The sequence below is a fragment of the Anser anser genome (genome assembly GCF_964211835.1).
Source record: "Anser anser genome assembly, chromosome: 10".
NCBI classification, from domain to species: Eukaryota; Metazoa; Chordata; class Aves; order Anseriformes; family Anatidae; genus Anser; species Anser anser.
In genome coordinates this window covers 19,143,283-19,163,244 of record NC_139730.1, presented here as the reverse complement: position 1 = coordinate 19,163,244, position 19,962 = coordinate 19,143,283, and the positions used below count along the sequence as shown (strand labels likewise).

The following is a 19,962-nucleotide window of genomic DNA, read 5'->3' as shown; positions in this document are numbered from 1 at the left end:
ACACCCGATAAGTTAATTTGAAAGCATAATTACATACAGTCATGAAACTGAGGTATCTAAAGACCGGATTAACTAGAATGAAATATTCATAATAATTATTTTGCTGATGTAAGGAATGGATAACAGGAGTTGCTAACATTACTATGGCCTAACGAAGTCAAGGAGACATTTCACTCAAGCCTGAGAGCTTTAAATAAAGTCTTGCATTATACAGCATGCCTTCATCAAGATTCAGAAATTAAAATGAGAACAAAAAACAAACTTTGAACTGAAATTTGTTACTACACACATCGGTTCTTGATTTTCAGACAATCAACCGTTAAGATGTTTGTCTTTCAATGGACAAATAGGAAAGAACCCTCTGATGTGATTTCACCAGTCCGACTTTTCCAACACCTTGGCATATTCACAGAAGTTTAAGAAAAACATAAAAAGAAAAACCTTAAAAACATCTACATGCATTGGCCATGAAAAAATAAACTGAAAGTTTCCAGAAGACAAAAAGCAACAATTACAGTTTTAAGGTTCTAATTTAATACAGTTGTGATTTAATGGGTACTCATGAGAAATTGTCATCACTGTCCAACACCATAGTAAATACATTTAACCATCTTGAGTCACACCAATAAAATGTATGAATCAATAAGGAGAATTCATGTACTTGGTTCCATTTGCATCTAACTTGATAGCACCTGCTTCACTTTCTAGATTGGAGGGGCAGGGAAGGAAACATACCTTTCCTGCCCTGCAGTATCCCAGAGCTGAAGATGTATCCGCTGTCCTCTGCCACCAACGCCATCTGGACCATTTGGTCTATACACCTTCAAAAGGTAAATTTGCAAGACTGAGTGTTAGCAGTCCAACCTCTCTGAAACACAAAATAACTGACATTTCAAGTTGTTAAATGCAGCAAAACTAGGATTGCCAATGCAAGGATTCCCAGCTACAACTCAATCCCTTTACTTTATAACAAAAGTAATATGAGTTGCATTTTAATTTTGCATTTAATTGAATATTTAAAAATAAAGATAAGCTGGAACTGGAAAAAAAAAAAAAAAACATTTCCAACAGACTACAGGTTCCAAGCAAATATTTAGAGTGGCCACTGAGTTTCATTAGGCAATCTTATTTTCTGTATTTCAGTTTTCTACTTTTTACTATTATGTTCTATCCTGTTCACATGAAGATGTAATTATAAGACAGCAACGATCACAACATGCAACCTGGCAATAAATTTGTACCAGTAACAGAACCTCATTAGCAAACAGAATATACTCCAAGCTAATGATGTATCTTTTTAGTTGTCAAAAAATTACTGAAAGAGATTAGGGTAGATCTTACCATACTTTATAAAAGCAGAAATTGGATGCTAATAATGAAAGCTGAAGAGTTTACTCAGCGTGAAAATATAAACAAGGGCATCTGTTAGCTTTGGAAGGATCAGATAAAAATAGGTTCACTTATTGTTTAGAACACTTCACATTGGATTGTCTTTTCCTTCAAGTGTTGTTGTACCTAAGATTACTGGAGTTACAAATGTTTTCTTTAAAGACACATAAGCTTACTGAATTTGTGGATTAGATGAATCAGGCTGTGAAACAAACTAAATTATCAGACATGCCAACTGAGAAAATCCACCATGCATACCATCCCACAAAAGGAATACTAACTTATTCAAGAGACTAGTTTCACATCATATGAAGGCATTACTCCTTCCACTACTGTGGTGCATGTCATCCACCAAAAGCCAGTCTACACAATGTCCTAATATTACAACACCCAGACTTCTGGACACTTGGGTAATCATAGAATCATCTAGGTTGGAAAGGACTTTCAAGATCATCAAGTCCAACTGTCAACCTGACCTCCAAAGTCCCATCACTGAGCCATGTTCCTTAGTACCATGTCCAGATCTCTCTTAAGTGCCTCCAGGGACAGTGACACTTCCCTGGGCAGCCTATTCCAATGCTTAACCAGCCCCCCCTCCATGAAGAGATTCTTCCTAATTTCCAATCTAAACCTCCCCTGGCTCAGCTTGAAGCTATTCCCTGTCACTTGTCACCTGAGACGAGAACTGACGCCTTCTTTACTGCAACCTTCCTTCAGGTAGTTGTACAGAGTGATGAGGTCTCCCCTCAGCCTCCTCTTCTCCAGACTAAACAGCCCCAGTTCCCTCAGTTGCTCCCCTCACGTGTCTTGTTTTCTAGTCCTTTCAGCTAGCTTTGTTGCTTTCCTCTGTACGTGCTCAAGCAACTCAATTACAGTAGTGAAGGGCCCAAAACTGAACACAATATTCAAGGGGCACTCAAAATTTTAACAGACTACACTGAAAGACATTTAATACTTCCACATGAGAATGAAAGAAAAAGCTGTGCTAACTCAATTTCTTCGTGCAGGGAGGACCAGCACCCAGCTGGTTATCATGACGTAGTGCCCCGCAGCATCCCGTCAAAAGCATATTTGCCTACTTGAACAACAACTTAGGGGTTAAAAAAGCCTTTCTACTTTGTCTTCCATAATTCTTCTCTCGTAGTGGAAACTGCTCAGGAAGCCTGATCAGCTCTATACATTGCGTTACCTGATTTCTTTCACATACATTAAAATGGTTTTAAAGCCATTTCAGTTCACAAACAACAAAAACATTTTTGTGACAGCTCAATCCTTCCTCACGTAGAGAGTTCAACATGAGCTTCTATGATCACAACCCACTCAGCAGATACAAGCACCTACCCCTCCTGAGCAGTAAGAAATGGTTGCTTAGAATCAACTCTTGTTATTTTAACTTTGGGGAAAATGGACACACACAAAAAATAAAAACTGGCCAGATAAGATAATTCCCATGGCATGCCTACACATAAGGATTAGCAGGATAGATTTGGGAAAAAAAAAAAAAAAACACCACAGATGTTAGCCACCAGCTACAAAACAGCTATCATTTTAAAGTAGCACACTGCTTGTGAAAACTCACCACTCTCTTTTCCCGGAAGTCGATGCCCACAGTTGTGATAAACTTGGAATTAAATTTGCCATCTGTATATTGGTAAAGAAGGCTGGTCTTTCCTACTCCAGAGTCACCGAGTGCTAGAAATTTTATGAGGTAATCATAGTCCCCATCAGACATAGTGAGAATTCAGGAGACACCTTAAAAAGCAAAGCAAAAAGCGTTAGTTAGTTAGGCAACAACTCCACCAAGGCTTCTTTTGACAGATGTTTAAAATACAAGTCACCACTTGAACTACAAAGCATCCAGCAGTAGGCCCAGTTCTGTGTTCTTTTACACTGCTTTCACCTTAAACTCCCAATTATGCCAAGGTATCAAACAAAAATTTAGCTGTGACAGGGGAAAAAAAAAAAGCATAATTCATTTTTATTATGCTCCTTTTACTACAAAGTGAATGTAACACAATTTTAGCTTCTTCAGGAAAGACTGAAGATCAAGGTCAAAGAAAAGTATTCAAGGTGTCTGGAAAATGAACTGCATAACTGTTTTTAACTTGTGTGAAAGCTGGCAAAAGCTGCTTAAATGCATTAGCGATGCAATTCTGATTTCACATTAATTGTGACATTATTAACACACACAAAATCCTTCCCCCCCCCCTCAGACTGCCCCCTATATTTAAATAAAAAGGCACCACAACACTTCAAATATTACATATTTATTCAGCTTTTGCAAACACACTGTAACAGGCTCTCAGAGTAGTTGACCATAGTTCTGTCTTCTTTTATATGACAACCATTTCTCTATTAATAGCTATTTTTCAGTCTCAAAAAAGTATTTTCGTAACAGAATAAAAAATAGCTTTTTAAATAAAGTTTAGAGGGCAATTTTCAAAAGTTTTTATTACGATGCTAGTTTTAAACTATACCATGTTGGATATATTCTGATCAAAGTGCAAAACCAGCTGGAACATATAACAAAAAGCTCTGGAAAATGTAATGTATACTAGAAAAACTAGTGCAGGTGCACTAGTACTTTCCTGTTGAGTAGCTACTGAGCGTCTCTTCCCCCAAAACAAACAGAGAGCTGCCTTATGTTGTTTTCAAAGAAATGAACATGAAAAGATAAGCCTAAAATAACCTTTCTAAAAGCAACAGAAAACTGGCATACAATTGCCTCTTACCAAGGAGGGAAACGGATACCAAAATACAACCAATTCATTTCGTGAATATCAACTCACAGCTTGAGGACTGGAACAAACACCATATCACTAGTATGTAGGCGTCAATCACCACCATTAAACTAAAACCGTAACTATCTCTGAAGTTTCAGCTTTACGTTAGTACTGCTCTTGGATACAAGACAGAACCCCGATCAATCAGCTTAGCCGTGACTGGGCTTACCATGACCAAATGCAGACAGATTTATTCTGATACCTCTGACGGAAGAGTCAGTGGAAAGCATTTGACACCTTTTTGCTTTTTCTTGTCCTGAAACGTCCCCATCCCCAGTCAACGCTTACTTTACATTACACCAGCAATAACAGCAAGCCCTTGCAGGATTGGAATTTATGATAAGCTACCAGAGTTAACAATTGGGCACTAAGACACGAGAGCCAGCCAATCCACTTTCCACTGTTGTGATTTAATACAACATTTTCCAACAGATTAAGAGGTTGAAACAAACAAACAACAAAAAAAATAGTTATTTTTACATAAATATACGACAGCTGCTGTTCCTGCATCCACCACGCAGGTCTGACAGCGATATAGTCCAGTGAGCAAGTGGAACAGGCAGCCACACACTGACATAAGAACATTTTTAGCAGAAGTGAAAAGCCTGAGCCATCAAACACAATCACAAACACCAGCAAAAGCTTGTGTGTGTGTGTGTGTGTGTGTGTGTTTGTTTGCTTGTTTCTAAATCCTCCCCCATCTTGGAGAAGAAGAAAAAAACAGATCATTTACTTTGTGGCTCTACAAAGCCTCTTTTCATTCAAACACATTAGAAGGAAGGTAAAATGCTTTAAAAAGCAAACACGGAGGTTTTTACTAAAGATTAGATTTTATTTAGACTTCCTTCTCCTATACAGTGTTTCTTTTGCTCTCAGATGTTCTGCCAAGGGCAAAGAGCTGTGTAAATATCTCCTCTACTCAAGTATATGTTCTTTCAGCTTCAATACCCCTAAATTTACTGTTGCTTAGAAGAGGCTTAAATGCAAATCTTACAGCCAGTATATTATACAAAGAGAAGCTCGCTTCACGTCTTCTACTACGCTTCTGCACTCATACAGAAGTATTTGCCTTGTCTTGTTGGTATTTTGTTAGCTAGCCGTAGGCCTATAGAGCATATTTTTAGCAGCAGATACAAACAATGATGCTAGCTAGTCAATGTTAAATTAACTTTCTCACAACCTAAATTTTATTTCATCCTGTGCAAGATCTTATGGAGGAAGAACGGGCACTGCAGCAGCATCACTTGGAACAGTAAGAAACTGTTAAGGTTCAGTTCTACTACGAATTACAGTTAAACAGCTGAACCCTTCCACTGGCCAGAGCTAGGGGAAAGCCTTAGACCTTGGGGAGAAAAAACCTTAAGGTATCCCTGCTGTTATATCAGATTTGTGGAACATCTGTTTGGACAAACAGGCCACACCAAACAGACCACTTAAACCTCAACTCTCCGTATGGCTGATAACAAATATAATTTGTAAATGATAGGTAGAAAGCAAGGAGCCCTTCACAGGAAGGGCATAAAAATGCTTTCTAAAGGGGTTGCTTCAGAAGAAAATTTTCTCCTTAGGCTTTTGAAACGCACACACCTTTCACTGCACCCCATAATGTCAATCTGTTATTCAAATACCTCCAGGGAGTGGTTCTTGTGAAACCCTGCACAGTTAACCTATCCTTGGAGACATGCAGAGTTACTTTCAGGGCAGTTTCAAACTTTGTCCTCCTCCCTGTACAAATATTTAAAAAGCAGTCTCCACCCTCTGCTTCCAAGACCTGCAGTCCTAGAGTCCAGACACATCCAGCTCCATACTACAGAAATAAGAATATATTCACAGAAAAGTATATGCATAGAAAAAAAACTGCTGGTGCATTTTTAAAAATCCTGGACCTGTTACTATAAAGCCGTCCCATTTCTTTCTTCCACTTCTGCTGTGCTTTGAAATTAGGCTTTATAGCATCACACTTTCCAGTCTTTTCTTCCACATTTCTACACCTCTTATATCAAGAGGGCGGGAGGTAGGAATGGAAGAATAAGAGAACATTGATGACACAACCAGAATTTATCAGGTCTCCAAAAGAAAAGGAAAAAAAAAAAAAGCAGCACCTGAAATCGTTGTAGAATAACCATTCCACAAACCCACTTTTAAGAGTAAGTCCTTGTCTGGGGGTAGGAATCACCAGAGGAGGTAGCTTAGACTCCACAGCAAGAAGGGCTGCTTCTTTTGTAAAGCCCTCCTTGAATCCCACTCAGCTCTGGCTTTGCACTTATCCTGACATGCAGGCAGACAGGGGTTATGAACAATTCTGGGAAAACTCCAGGGGCTGACAGGACCCCCCCTGCCATCACTTAACCCGTGCCTGTATGGCTGCTGCTCTGGAGCCTGCCCATAACACACACATCCAGATGGTCCTTTGCCAATGGATGCTCCGCAAAGCAGGTGCTGCTTTCATTCAGGAGAGTTCCTAGTCCAAGGTAGTTTCACATTAACAGGCACCAAGGCTACTGGCTCATATTTTTACCTCTGGGATACAAATAACACAATCCTATTGTGTGATAGAACATTTAGGACTACAGCAGCATTGTTCCTGAATACTTACAGAAATTGGCTTGGTGCAGGATTTCTCCTTTGCAGTACAGGGACAGGGAATATGCTTTTTGAACAAGCAGGCATCACACAAAACACACGACTCTTGCACTGTTACAGAGCTGATGGAGGGAAGGAGGAAGACGGCAGGAAGTGATAAGAGAACATAAGCAAAAAGAAGAAAAAAGCACTGAGCTGCAAGTAAAAATGTGTACACACAGTGTAAAATCCAAGAAATCTGATAATGCTCTTATTCAGACAGTCCTAAAGCACATCAATTTAAAGTAAAGTATACCACTTACCCCAAACTCTGCGAAAGGAAGAGTAAGGGCACACTTTGGATAGTACTCCTACCAGGAGTATTTTTCTAGCACCACCTCTTTAGCACACAGCCAAGAAGTTTACGTGTCACCTGTTTGCATTCATGTTGATGGGTGCTCAGAGATAAAGAGGTGTGCCTCCTCTCCATGTCTAAGCATGGCTGGGAAGCAGTTACACAGTTCACATGTCCCATTTATTTCTAAAGGCAAATAGCATTTCAGAAGAGATTGGTGCATGACCTACTTAGGAGCAGATATAAAATATCTGCTAAATCACCCACACATGTTAATACATTGTGACTAACAAGTGTTTTCATACAAAGATGTATTAAGGATAGAGTATATGGATCATAACTATTCAGTTTCTGTCAAGCTCCCAGCTTTCCATCCTTCTCTCTCAGTGAAAGCAGGTGGCAGTCTCTAATGCCAACCGCTGTTTTGTTTCTTTCACTCCCATACACAGACTCAAGCACATTGCCCCTCAGGTCCCATGGGGAAAGTTGGCTTTACTATAGGTTTCTAAACAAGAGAAAACTATTCTTTGGCAAAGACTGGAACACAAGGTATTATGCCTGATAGGACTCCAGACCACACCCGCAACACCACCTCATTCCACAGAGAAGCAATACATATGTAAATGAGGCCACTTTAGACAAAAGGTAGAAACAAAGGAAACAATGGAAAGGTTCTTCTCTCTACACTGCAGCACCTAGTCAGCACCCCCACGAGCAAGAATACTATTCTGTATTAAACTACTCAAATAAAAACCATTTGCTTAACTGAACCCTCTCTTCCCTCTCATACCAAGTGAAATAACTACACAACTCAGATGTCACCCCAGTATCCCAGATCTGCAGTCCAGCCAGCCGTACAGCTAATGACAAACATGATAGGATGTACCACATACTCATAAACAGACAAACTAATTAGAACTGAACAAAAAGAAAATGTAGATAAGACCTATACCTAATTCATGTTTTCACATACCACAGGAATTCATCACTTTACCCTTTGGGGTATGTGCAGCAGACTTGCAAGGGTTACACAACTTCAAACAGTGACCAACTTCTGCAAGCCTCTCTAAGCTTTCAGGTAGACATTAAAGACAAAGACAAGTCATGTCTTGGCCTTGCCTTCTTTGTTTAGGAAGATACAGCCCATACTGGAACAGGGAGCACTTCACTAGGCTATATCGTAGAGGTAGGAACCAGGCTGCAGCAAAGTCTGCAAGTTCTCCCTGCGATGGAGATCCAGCTGTCCGTGGGAAGAGGGAGTGTATTGACAGGCTTACAGCCTGGGGATCTATCACAGCAGGTGTAGAGTGCAACAGGCAAAAAAAGTCTCAACCTGCTTTAGAAGGCTTCCCAGTATTTATAAACAATGAACCCATATTTGTAAATATACTGTGAAAACGTTAATGCAATTTAGAGTTCAGAAATGCTTTGCAATTGAAGGTTTCCCTAAATATGGCTTTATTCTTAAAAAGCATTTGAGGCTTCATGCTTACCATGAAAAAGTTGGAAGAAGAGGAGTCCAAATCCCACACAGAAAAGGAAAATACCACAGGCCTCTCAACTAACAATGTGTAAATAAAAGCACAGGGCAATAATGTAGTTGTACAGGTTTCTGCAAGTGCAAGTCAACTTGTACTGGAAAAAAAACGAAGTTTCTCACCTGGGCACTACACAGACATAAACTAACTTCAATAGCTGGTTTTTTTATACGTCACATGACATGTTACAGCAGAAGCACTGGGAAAGGGATCTGGACCTCAAAGGAAGACATGCACTAATCCTGTCATACCAGCACTGCCGTCACGCTGCAGCAAAGCAATAACCACAATCCTGCCTAGCAGAAGTGAAGTGTGGCGATCGGCCGCACCCTGCTATAAGGCTTCAGTGGCACCTTAGTGCTTTCAGAACTGGTCACCGTCAGGCACTTGTCAGATCTGTCTTTAAAAAAAGGGACGAGGCGTTAGTCAACATTCCTACTACGCACAAATGTAATATAAACAAATTATGACAACAATTTGTATATACGCAAGTAACTGCTGTGCTGAGAAAAGAGAGTTAATAAATCTGCACTTGACACTACTAAAGTATTCTGAACTCCACTTTTTTCCTTAGAAAAATACATCACCTGACTTCCTTTAATTTGGCCCAAGTAACACTTTTTGGGACTTCTATGCAATATAAACTACAGGAAGGAAATCACCCCTTCCTCTCATAAGCAAGAAGAGGAGATTCAGTCACTCTGAGCACTTATCTTTTCATCACTCTCAATTGCTTAACTTGACATTTCCCTTAGTGGTATCTTTAGAGGAATTTTAAGGAATTGGAGGATTAATGTATTGCCTCTTTCTTGGAAGGAGCTATGTCATTTTAAGGATACCAAGGATATATATGAGTCTGCAAATATGTGGAAAAAAAAAAATGAGCTGCAAAACTGTAGTTTCAAAATGCTGATGTCACATCTACCTCAGCTGAAGATGCTCAGGACACTTTGCCAGCTGCCAGCATAGCTAGAACTGCAGAATTTTGTGGATCTGTGTCCCTCCTGGGAACAAGAGCTTCTGACACCCAAGTTACCTCTTTGAACTCTCATCAGCAGTTGCCTTCAATTTCTAGCAGTGAAGCAAAGGTCTGTACCATTTGAGGAATCACCAGAGTAAAAAAAAATAAAGCAAATATTTCGTTTATTCATTTATTTATTTTTAAAACAGCTCCATACTTACTCTTTCCTCAACCATTCAACTGTTCCTCTAGTAAGTACTTTATGCCATAATACCTTACAAGGTAATGTACTAGACTCATTCACTAACTTATGAACAGGAAATGTGAAGCAATGCCCTTCATCCTTCCTTGATGTGACAATTCTGTCTGCTTTGGGACCCAGCTCATGGCTTATCCACAGCCTAACCTTAGCATTTGTAACCCATCACTACGCTGTATCAGCTCTTGAGAGTATCAGGGAATCTGGAATGCCAGTTGTACATACATTTACACATAGTTTCTAACTCTTTCAACTTGCAGGTCCAGCTAAGAGGCGGCAAAAGTATAGAGTCTCTCACAGCAACATGACCAGAAATGCAGTTAATACAAACACGCTCATAGAGCAGCAAGGACAGAAGGCTTAAAGTGACATGGAACAAAGAGTCTTGGTCAAAGGTTTCCAGTTTTACTGTGGCCAAAGATACTGTTTCTGACCTTCAAACAGACTGAGCTAGGTTTTGCAGAATACATTAATTTCTCTAAGCCTCATTACAGCACATCAGCCCAAAACCCTCAGCAAGTCTCCTGCTGGTGAGCTCCCGCTCCACGGGCACGTCAGGCTGTACATGAGCCAGAAACACAGGAGTCACCAGGATTTCACCCACAAAGCTGCTCTTACTCACAGAAAGAGCAACTTTGCCCACCCACCCACTGAACAACACTTCCAGTTCCAGGCAAGTAAGGAAAGACTGTACTCCTATTTTTGCCCTCAGAAACAGACACTGAAAGACAAAGGAGAAAATTATAAGGATCACAAAGAATTATAGCAATTCGGCATTTCTTTAAGGAATGGTTGGGTTCTACTGGAGATAACAAAAATCTTCTGCAGATAGCTAGAATACACATACAACAGGAAAAAGCAGAGGAAACGGGACAAGAAGAGGTAAAAATCTAACAATTGAAAAAGAAAGCAATTTAATGTGAACAGTTAGAATATGAATGGAGTGACATCTCAGGAATAAGATGTGCATGTACTCGTGCTGAAGAAAGTATTAGATTTTACGCTCAGCCAATGTGGATGATTCAGGAGGCTGTAATACACATTAGTCAGGCTAGGTTTTTTGTTTAAGTACATACTCTGTCAACAGCCAGAGGAAAATACTTGCAGCTTCTTTTAAAATACATATATTGTGTTTTTTTTCTCCAGGGCAGGAAAGTTCTCAGGTGTCTCCCACCTTGTTTTGGAGGATAGAAACCTGGAATACAGACAATGTTTCCTCAGAAGGTCAAACTGCCAAGCTCGTGAAGAACACAAGATACATGCTGCATTAGAGGGAAACAATCTGGCAAAAATAATTGATTATGACCAGTTCAATTAAGAGCACATGGAGAAGGTCAGGCAACAAATAACCTTAAGATACCTATTAGACATTGTTAGATAAAGGAAAAACTCAAATATGATATATATTTGACTATAAAACTGCACCATGTTCCTGACAAGATGTGGGCAGCATGCAAAAGGAGTGGGGCAGGAAAAGTTCACTGCAGACTTTAATCCACCTTTCTCATCCTTCAAATTAGGAAAAACAAGAGAGGCAGGTATTTCTCATGAGATTAACTCTTCCTTGCTAACTCAGGTTTTTGATTGGAAGATGGAACAAAAGTTGTTGTGTTTTTTTCCTCAGCTGCTACCTTTCTTTAGCAGTACTGCTTTCCTATAACGTGATCTTTCCTTAGTTTTGGTGCAAATTAACTTGATTTAGTTCAACAATAAATAACAGGGAAACACAGAATACAGGACTTCCTACACTCTTTTCTGACTGTTTTATTCCTCAGGAGGTTAAAAGTTTTCCTGTTACTCAGATGACATAGAAATATCCAAAGTCTTGTAAGTTCCAAAGTGAGTCTGTCTACACATGCCACATAAAAACAGCTAACCACATAGCATCGTAATCTTCTGGAGCAAGACTGATGTGTCAAATCAGGCTTTCAGCAATCATGAAAATACTGTCTCATGCTGACAACCTGTTCCTCAGAAAACTTACTGGTTATCAAAGATATTCACTGAACAACTAACTATTATCCATTTCTAATGAGCTGGAACATTTGCATTATCTATGAACACTGGGCCATGACATTAAGAATACTAAGAAATTGTTTTTGGAATTATGGAATCAGAAGGGTTTCTTAAATGGATCTAGCAAAAAGGGGGGGGGGGGGGGGCAAAGTAAGCTTTTAATTACCCGTGAAAAAAATCAGGCAAACTGTCAGTTGAGAAATACCCTGTCTAGTAACTAGAAAGGCTTATTCCTTCTGCCCCTTAATCTAAGATCTGATATGATCAGACCTGAAAACAAGGGGCAGCCAGAGAAGCTAAACAGAGAACTTGTGCATGCAGACTTGGATGGAAAAAAATAGCTAGACTCACAAAACTGAGGCTCTTCCAAAATTTAAAAATAAAAATAGGGATGCTAAGCAGGTGCTAAGCTCGCAGGGTCTACCCCAGACCATGCTGGCAACCTCTGCAATGTGGAGACAGCCAGAGCACTGCAGGCTGGCAGCGTGACACTTCAAAGAAATAAAGAGATGGATCAATATTCTGCTCATAGCAGATCTAAAAAAGGTCCTGAGCCTTTCATTTTTGAGACTGTAATAGCTACAGTCTTAGAGAAATATCTTCAGCTCAGTACTGCATAGGAGTTTTTAGTAAACATGTCTGGAAATAATAAGCATGTGTGATGCTTCTATGTTTCATAAATGCTATGAGAAGATTAGAAATAACTTGCTGAGAATACTCCAGGAATAATTCAACTTGTCCTTTACATAATAAAACGCCACTTCTGCCTCAAATAGACCCAGGCAGTATTCAACAGGCACTACCTGTTCTCTTCGAGAAGTTACTAGCATGAGACAGCAAAGCAGAAATCTTGACCTGTGAACAGCAGGACACAGTTATTTTGGAGCATGGATGTGGCTCAAAGTTATCACTCAAATTCTTCTAAAAAAGCAAAGACAGAAATACGGCTGTTTTGGTGTTTTTTGTTGTTTGTTTGGCAGGAATTGAAAAATAAGCCTGCTCTTGCAACAAGACATCAAATCTTCCCCTTGAACAGCTCCAACCACAGCACATACTAACATTGTCCAATCTTTCTATTGAGGCTCTGCAGTCTGCCAAAATATTCAGACAGTGCTTTGGCAAGATGTTTGCTTCAGTTCGTATCCTAGCAGGGCTCCTTTTCTAGAGCCTCGGGGAAGGGATAATTCAAAAGAAGTACCGATTAAGTGGGCTGAACTGCAGAACACAAAGCTTCCATTCAAAAAGCCTGTTGTTTTTCAGCCTGAGTTGCCAACACTATTTATCTTGCTACTCTGATCAGAATCCCATATTACAGTGTGAATTATAGTTAAACCTTGATATACAGCTAAGATTGCTCAGATAAACAACACAGCGAAACATGATTTCTCACACTAATTCTTGTCATGGAGATATACATGAGCCCTGCAAGGAAAGCAAAAAGAATCATGTCTAATGCCACAGCTTGTCCTTACTCGTCATTTCAGTTACTCAGTTATAATATATAGCTATATATTATTTTCATACCACAGTGGATTCAGATTGTGCTTACTGTTCAGTCAGGAAAGCATAAAACTTTGCGTACTTACGAAGAATCAGAAAGTCTCAAGCCAGCTGATGCTCCCGTTTCATGTAGTGATTAGTAATTCCTTACCTTCTACAGTATTTGGAACTTCAAAGCTCCAAAATAACAAACAGGATATAAAGGACAAGCAGATTCATGAAAGAGCCTATTCAGCTATGCATTTCTGTCTACGAGTCACAAGAAACTGAAACGATGCAATGCACCATCCAACAAAAGCTCCTAATTTGAAAACACTAAACTAGGTGCTGCTGTTTCATCTTCTGTTAAAACGCCAGCTTTGGTTTGAACATAAACCATTGCACATGTTTTTCTATAGAAGAAAACAACAATTCAATAACGAGATTCTAGTAGAAGTAAATTCAGTAAGTGAAAAAGAAAATAGCACTAATCAGTACAATATCATTGACTATGATGGAGCTATAATAACATATAGCAACCCACTCACTCCCAGAGAACTCCCACCTCACAAAGATTCCCATTCTGCTTCTGTTTATGCCAACTGTTACAGCATAATGTATTAAAGCTGAGTTTTTATAAAGAATCTTTATTCCTTTTATTTATATATCTTTATTCCTTTATATTTATTACACAGTGTTTAAACAAAATTCAGAAGCTGGAACTATATTATTTCCTAGTTACAAAGCCAAACATACTAGACCAATGAAACATTACTTTAAGTTTTTCTCCTTAAAAAGCTACTTCGACTTCCCTTTCCTGGAGTTTATTTCCCTCATTCTGCCAGGATATGTTCCATGAACAGTTTATAAGGTGTTTTGAATTCATTCTTTAAGTTTTGCATAGTTTTAGAACTTCTGTTGGTCTTCTTTTTTCATATTTTTTGTACACGAAAAAAAAAAAACTACCATTTCTCTTTGATGGCATTTTTAGTTACATTAAAAAAAAACTGCTGAATTTGATTCTTAGTTTGTCTTTACTGGGCCTAATTACTCAGGTTGTTTTGCTTAAAACAGTGCTGTTAAAAGACATGCTGGAAAACATCAGACAGAGAAAAAGCCACTGGGAGCATGTGGAAGAAAAGCGGGGCAAGCATCACATGCTAGAATATTGCTTGGCTCTATACATCAAACTCAACATCAAAATTTAGTCTTCAAACAACTTACACTATTAGACTAACTCCTTATAGAAACCTCTATCCTAAGATGTTCTGGAAATGGTTTCTATAAGACAAAACATTCAAAACACACTTGTAATGCAATAATTGAAGAGTGTTATTTAACCATAAACTACAATAAAGCAACTACGACAACCAACCCCTCCAGCTCCGCACAGGGAAGAAGTAACATTAAGCCAGCATCAATGTTTACAAAAAAATCCTTGCTCCCAGTTATTTTATATAAGCTTTTTCATACACTCCAAATGTCTTAATGAAACAGCAAGAAAACCCATTTGTGTAGGTCAATTGATGAATTTGTCACTTTTCTCCCATAAATATAATTCAAGGGCTGATGATTAGGACTAGAAAAATCATCTTAAGATACTCTGTGATAGACATCAATTATAATCTTGGGAATGTCTTGTGACCTTCCCACAGACGTGGAGGAAACTACTGTTTTCTGTTCTCTGAACAACTCCTCCTTGGTTATTCAGAGCCTGCAAAAACTGGAATTTTGGTCCACAACTGGAAAAATGCCGACAAACACCTAGACTAGAACGGACACCTGATTACAAGCTCATGCTCGGAGTAGCAAGGAATGACCTAATCACATGGGCACAAACATCTTGAGTTTCTTCCCAAGGAGATATAAAACACAGTAATAATATCCCACCCCCACATTACCTTTTATATAATTAAGACTGAAATAATTTACTGTATGATTGAACAAGGAGTGTGAACTAAATGAGCTCTCATGGTTCCTTGCAGTCCAATTTCTTTAAGTAACAATAACAGTCGTGCAACATACTATTTTTATTCCTTTTATCACCAATACATTCATTACACATGAGAATAAACATAATGGTGTGCAACCCAGCTAAAAAAAATACCACACAAAAGGACCATTTTATTAAGAATAGTTTATCTATGTATGTTAATGGGATCACAGGAATAAATATGCGAGAGGGAAGGTGGAGTTCAAGTAGTACAATATTTACAAATACTGAGTTAGGTTGTTTTGTATCACGAGATGTTATTTGCACAGTATACTTTACTATCAAAGGTCTAATTCTGCCCTCTGACTACAGAAGGAGTTTGACACAAACACAGTAGAAAATGCAGGGTAATAACCTGGGACCAGAAAGGGCATCTTATGGTTACCAAATCCTGGCACTGGTCACTACTTTTTTTTCTTCTTTCAATCTTGTTGATAAACTTACCCAGGTTTGTCTTTAACTGGGACTGATTTCTTTCCTCCATGTTCCTGCTAACTCGGCTAACCTAGACTGATACAGTTATGAACTACAGGCAGCTTCTCACCGTACGTCATTTGTCTAAGACCGAATCCAAGAAGAATTAAAACACTAATTTGTTTTGGTTTTTTGTTTTGTTTTGGTTTGGTTTTTTTGCTTCTAAGTTTTGACACTATCCCAGTGGGAATGCCCTCCTCTCCCTGTACCATGTTCAAGTCCTCTGCCACTATTACTACCAGCACTCCCCAACCCTTCCAGTTAACCTCAACGAGAATGACACGTGCCAAAAACACTTGGCGATTGCCAAAAACAGCCAGCAAAAAGAAATGACAAAAGATATACTAAATAGCTGCAGTTCTGGCATCTAAACCCAACACCTGTGTTTTACATAAATCAGAATACTTCACTATTTTAAGTTTACATATTCCTCCAGAACACAAGGATTCCTCAATGCTGAACTAGGTCTCTCAAATCAAAACATTTAAGGCTGTTTGCACACTGACATTGTTTCAAAGCTCTTAACACAGTAACACTTGGTATAGGACAACTGTCAGCTCAAAGAAAATAATGGAATAGATCTCAAGAAAATAAATAAGGAAGAGAAAATATTTACGTACCTAAGCTTAACAACTGCAAAGGGATCTGTAGTTTTCCCACAGGTACCTCAGCTCAGAGTTTCCTCACGCAGTCCAGATGTCTTGAATACCATAGTCATGCAAAAAGAGCCGTTGTTCATCTGCAATCAGTATCAGCAGAGCAAGAAAATAAAACCAAAAGAGTGTAGCTTAGAATAATATCTCTCAAATTTGCACTGGCATGCCGAGCTGCCAGCCCTGCACAACCACCCTGCCCACCTAATTACATTCAGCTGCTTGTCATGTGGTCTTGCTGACCGATCAAGTGATCTCTTTTTCCTCCCTTCAAAACTAAGCAACATAATTAACAAGTTTTCCCTAAACCAGGTAACAAACCCTGAGCCTTTCCTTAGACTACGGACCCTCTCCCTTCTCTTCATAGGGAAATGGAAGGTGCAGTGTGTTTCATTAAAGATACAAATAAAATACAGCAAACGCAGTAGTCTAATAATAAAACACAGTGAGCACTAAAAGTATGCAAAATCCTGTGGAGAATTTGTCTTCGGCCTGGCTTTATGCCTTTACAGATGACAGAAAAAGGCACCTATAACAAAACCGATGCCAGGACACCAAGCGAGAGCAGGGCGCAAGAGGCAGCGCCCCGGCTCTGTGGGGACCCTCGCGCAGCCCCGCTGTGCCCAGTCCCGAGGGCCCCAGGGGTAAGATGGCACCAGGGACGCTCTGTGGCAGCCAAACCTGAGAGTCCCCCTCAATCCTCTGAGACACGCGGACATGTTACTCACTTCACGGAAATAAAATTACTGATTTAACTTGTAAACCACCTCTTCCTCAACAATGAGCCCATTCATCAGGGCCTGTTAACACAGGCCCCAACAGGCCGGATCCACATGCCCAGGACACGCTATGGCACTGGCGCCAGCACCAAGGCTGGCCGGCGCTCCCTGCGCTGGGTCCCCGGGATCGGAGAGGAGCTGGGGGGCTGCTGCCACCAGCACAAGGTCTCGTCCCCTCTCTCAAACATTCCTGACTTTACAGATGCTGAAAGATGTGGACCAAGCGAGTGATGTGTAAGATTTAACAGAAGATGGGTTACCTTGCACAATGCTTTCTTGTCTCAGTTTGCTTCTCACAGCGTTTCAAGTAAGAAAGGAAATTAAGGTTTGTAAGACTACTCTCCAGCCTTGTCACTTAAGAAATGCTGCAGATAGCTGGCTGCAAAATTTAGCATATCCTTAATGCATTCATCCACCAGTAACAAAGACAACTCCAGAAGCTTCCTAATTCACTTGCTGCAGTGCTCAACTATCTCACCTCCTTTCCAGTAAATCAAGGCAACGATCATTGCCCTTTTCCTCAGGGAACATGGAAGTTTTGTTATGCTGAGATAGCAAATAATTAACTGCAGCAGAACATTTTTCATGCCCTGCCTTGGTATTTTTCCAGATTTAACTAAAATCCATTCCTTTGACATTTTGTTGCGGGTGATAATCTTTAAAAGTCTACCATTCTTGGCTCATTCCAACCTTCAACAAATTTCACCTCAGCTTCAAGAGAAGACAGAAGTCCTTTTTTTGTTCCCACACTCAATAACAAAGTCGGCACTCAATTTTTGGCAAAGTGAACATTTTTTGTCTTTAACTGCTTTCCTGATCAATACCAGCACATCAGCTCATACTGAAGAAATACTTACACCACAAGTGCTGAGAATGTCTGGTAACTGCTCCGGAGAACAGAAGGAGGAACAGGATAAGAAGTGTTGACAAAGCAACCAAGCAACAGCTCTGCCGTGTTGCAAGCAGCCCTGCAGAGCAGCTACACATGCTGAACACAAACTGCCCGCCTGGAAGCCTCAACCCGCAACATTAAAGGAGTTCAAGCTGTTCCACACAGAAACATTTTTGCCATCTGTAAGGGGAGAGTAATTCGTAAATAATTTCCAAACTTCTTCTTTTGATTTCAGAACTAAATGAGGCTGCTTAACTTTCTTCTTACCAACCTGGTACGAAGAACACCAATTCCCACTCTCCCTCTCCAGAAAAGAGTTTTATTCAAAGCAGTAAGACTTCAATAGAAAGACATAGTTGAAATTAAAATTATTTTCCGTAAGTGAAGTTATATTGGTTTCAAACTGCAGAGTTAGTACCAAAACAGAGAGTGCCGATTTACAAACTAGGACATCAAAGTTTGGTTACTTAAAGCCTCTGCTTTTAAACAAACACATTTGCAGGGCGTCAGCAAATGCTGCACAAACAGCTGAGCCACCCCTTCTGCGGTGGCAGGAAGCGCGTGCAAACGGTGTGGTGGCAGCTGGAACAGGAACCACTGCAGCCAGCCCAAGGTGAGCCGTCCTCTCGCTGGTATCCGAGGCTCAGGGGTTTATAAGAGACTGGACATTTTACAAATACGTGTAGGGGATCAAATTTGCATCAGTAAAGTCCTGCAACTGTGAAAAGCAGTTTTGAAGCTAGAGCTCTAAAGAAGAATGGCCAGTTATTCAGTTATTAAATCTTCCTGCTGTTTGGTGTTGGGGTTTTTCTGAAGAAGTTTTATGAACAGGTTACAAACTGTATGAAAAAGATGATATGAATGCTTGGAATTCATGGCCTTCTTGTAAAACTGATCTATGCCACGTAGGTCTAGGAACTCAGGAGGAAGTTTAAGGACAGTCAAACACATTTGGACAGCACGTAGCATTCTTCATCCCAAGCCTCAGAAAGTTTGCCTTCATATATTCTATGCTCCTGAGAAAAGCTACAAGTGCCCAAGCCATCCCACAGCAGACATTTCCCCAAGAAGAAAATGCTAGCTTGTTACCTGTCTGACAGTGGTTCCCACAGGAATCTGGACATCTGCCACTGGAGACAGAAATAGGGGCAAAAGGATCGAGCAACAGGCCACCTCACTTAATGCTACAGACAATTCTCTATTTCCAAAGCCGAAAGCTATGAACTTGCCTCACAGCAGTGTCAGCTGCCCCCAGGCTCCGATGACCCATGTCTGCTGGGGTCTGTTCTTCAGCACTATGACCAGTTATGGCTTTTTCCAACACAGACAAGAACCTCAGCTTGTCTTTACCAACAGCCACAGCATAGTCTTCACATGCCAGACTGTGGAATGAAAAACAACCAGCAGGCAGCCCAGGGTAACATTATTCATTAGCATCCACAAATCTTATCTGTGCCACAAAACCTTTACTGGCAATCAAAGAGGAAACTTAAAAAATGCAAAAGGAGGGAAAACAGCCACTGGGACACACTGCCTATGAATTGACTGACATATATGCTGGCAAACGTCAAGAAGAGACTGATCAGATGCAAACAGCAATTATTTCAAGTGAGACAAATATCGTACAAAATGAAAAAGGGGTGGAGGTAAATAGGAAAAATATTTATTGGTACAGGCAGATTCCTACAACTGTAAAATAGAATTACGGTTGTTTCCTTGGAAGAAGGCAGCTTCTCAAGAAAAGACACTTTGGAAAAAGTTAGTAGAGCTGACAGGATGAGCTGCAGAGGAAAACTGACCATCTGTCACATGAATCAGCTTGCCACTTA

At 40.0% G+C, this 19,962-nt stretch overlaps 1 protein-coding gene across 9 annotated transcripts in view; it reads right to left on the bottom strand.

The window, feature by feature from the left end:
* The window catches only part of RAB27A (RAB27A, member RAS oncogene family), a 37,498-nt gene that overhangs the window by 6,957 nt on the left and 10,579 nt on the right, over positions 1-19,962 (bottom strand). For 4 of the 9 annotated variants that reach the window (XM_083850007.1, XM_083850005.1, XM_083850006.1 and 1 more), the window contains exons 2-4: positions 16,430-16,548; positions 2,969-3,141; positions 736-821 (exon numbers count right to left, since the gene is read on the bottom strand). In XM_083850007.1, coding sequence (XP_083706133.1) covers positions 736-821; positions 2,969-3,121 — 239 coding nt within the window. In that variant the 5' untranslated portion in view covers positions 3,122-3,141; positions 16,430-16,548. Of the gene's footprint in view, positions 1-735; positions 822-2,968; positions 3,142-6,768; positions 6,878-16,429; positions 16,549-19,962 lie in introns of all 9 variants that reach the window. The other 5 variants (XM_083850011.1, XM_083850009.1, XM_083850010.1 and 2 more) reach the window with 2 other exon arrangements.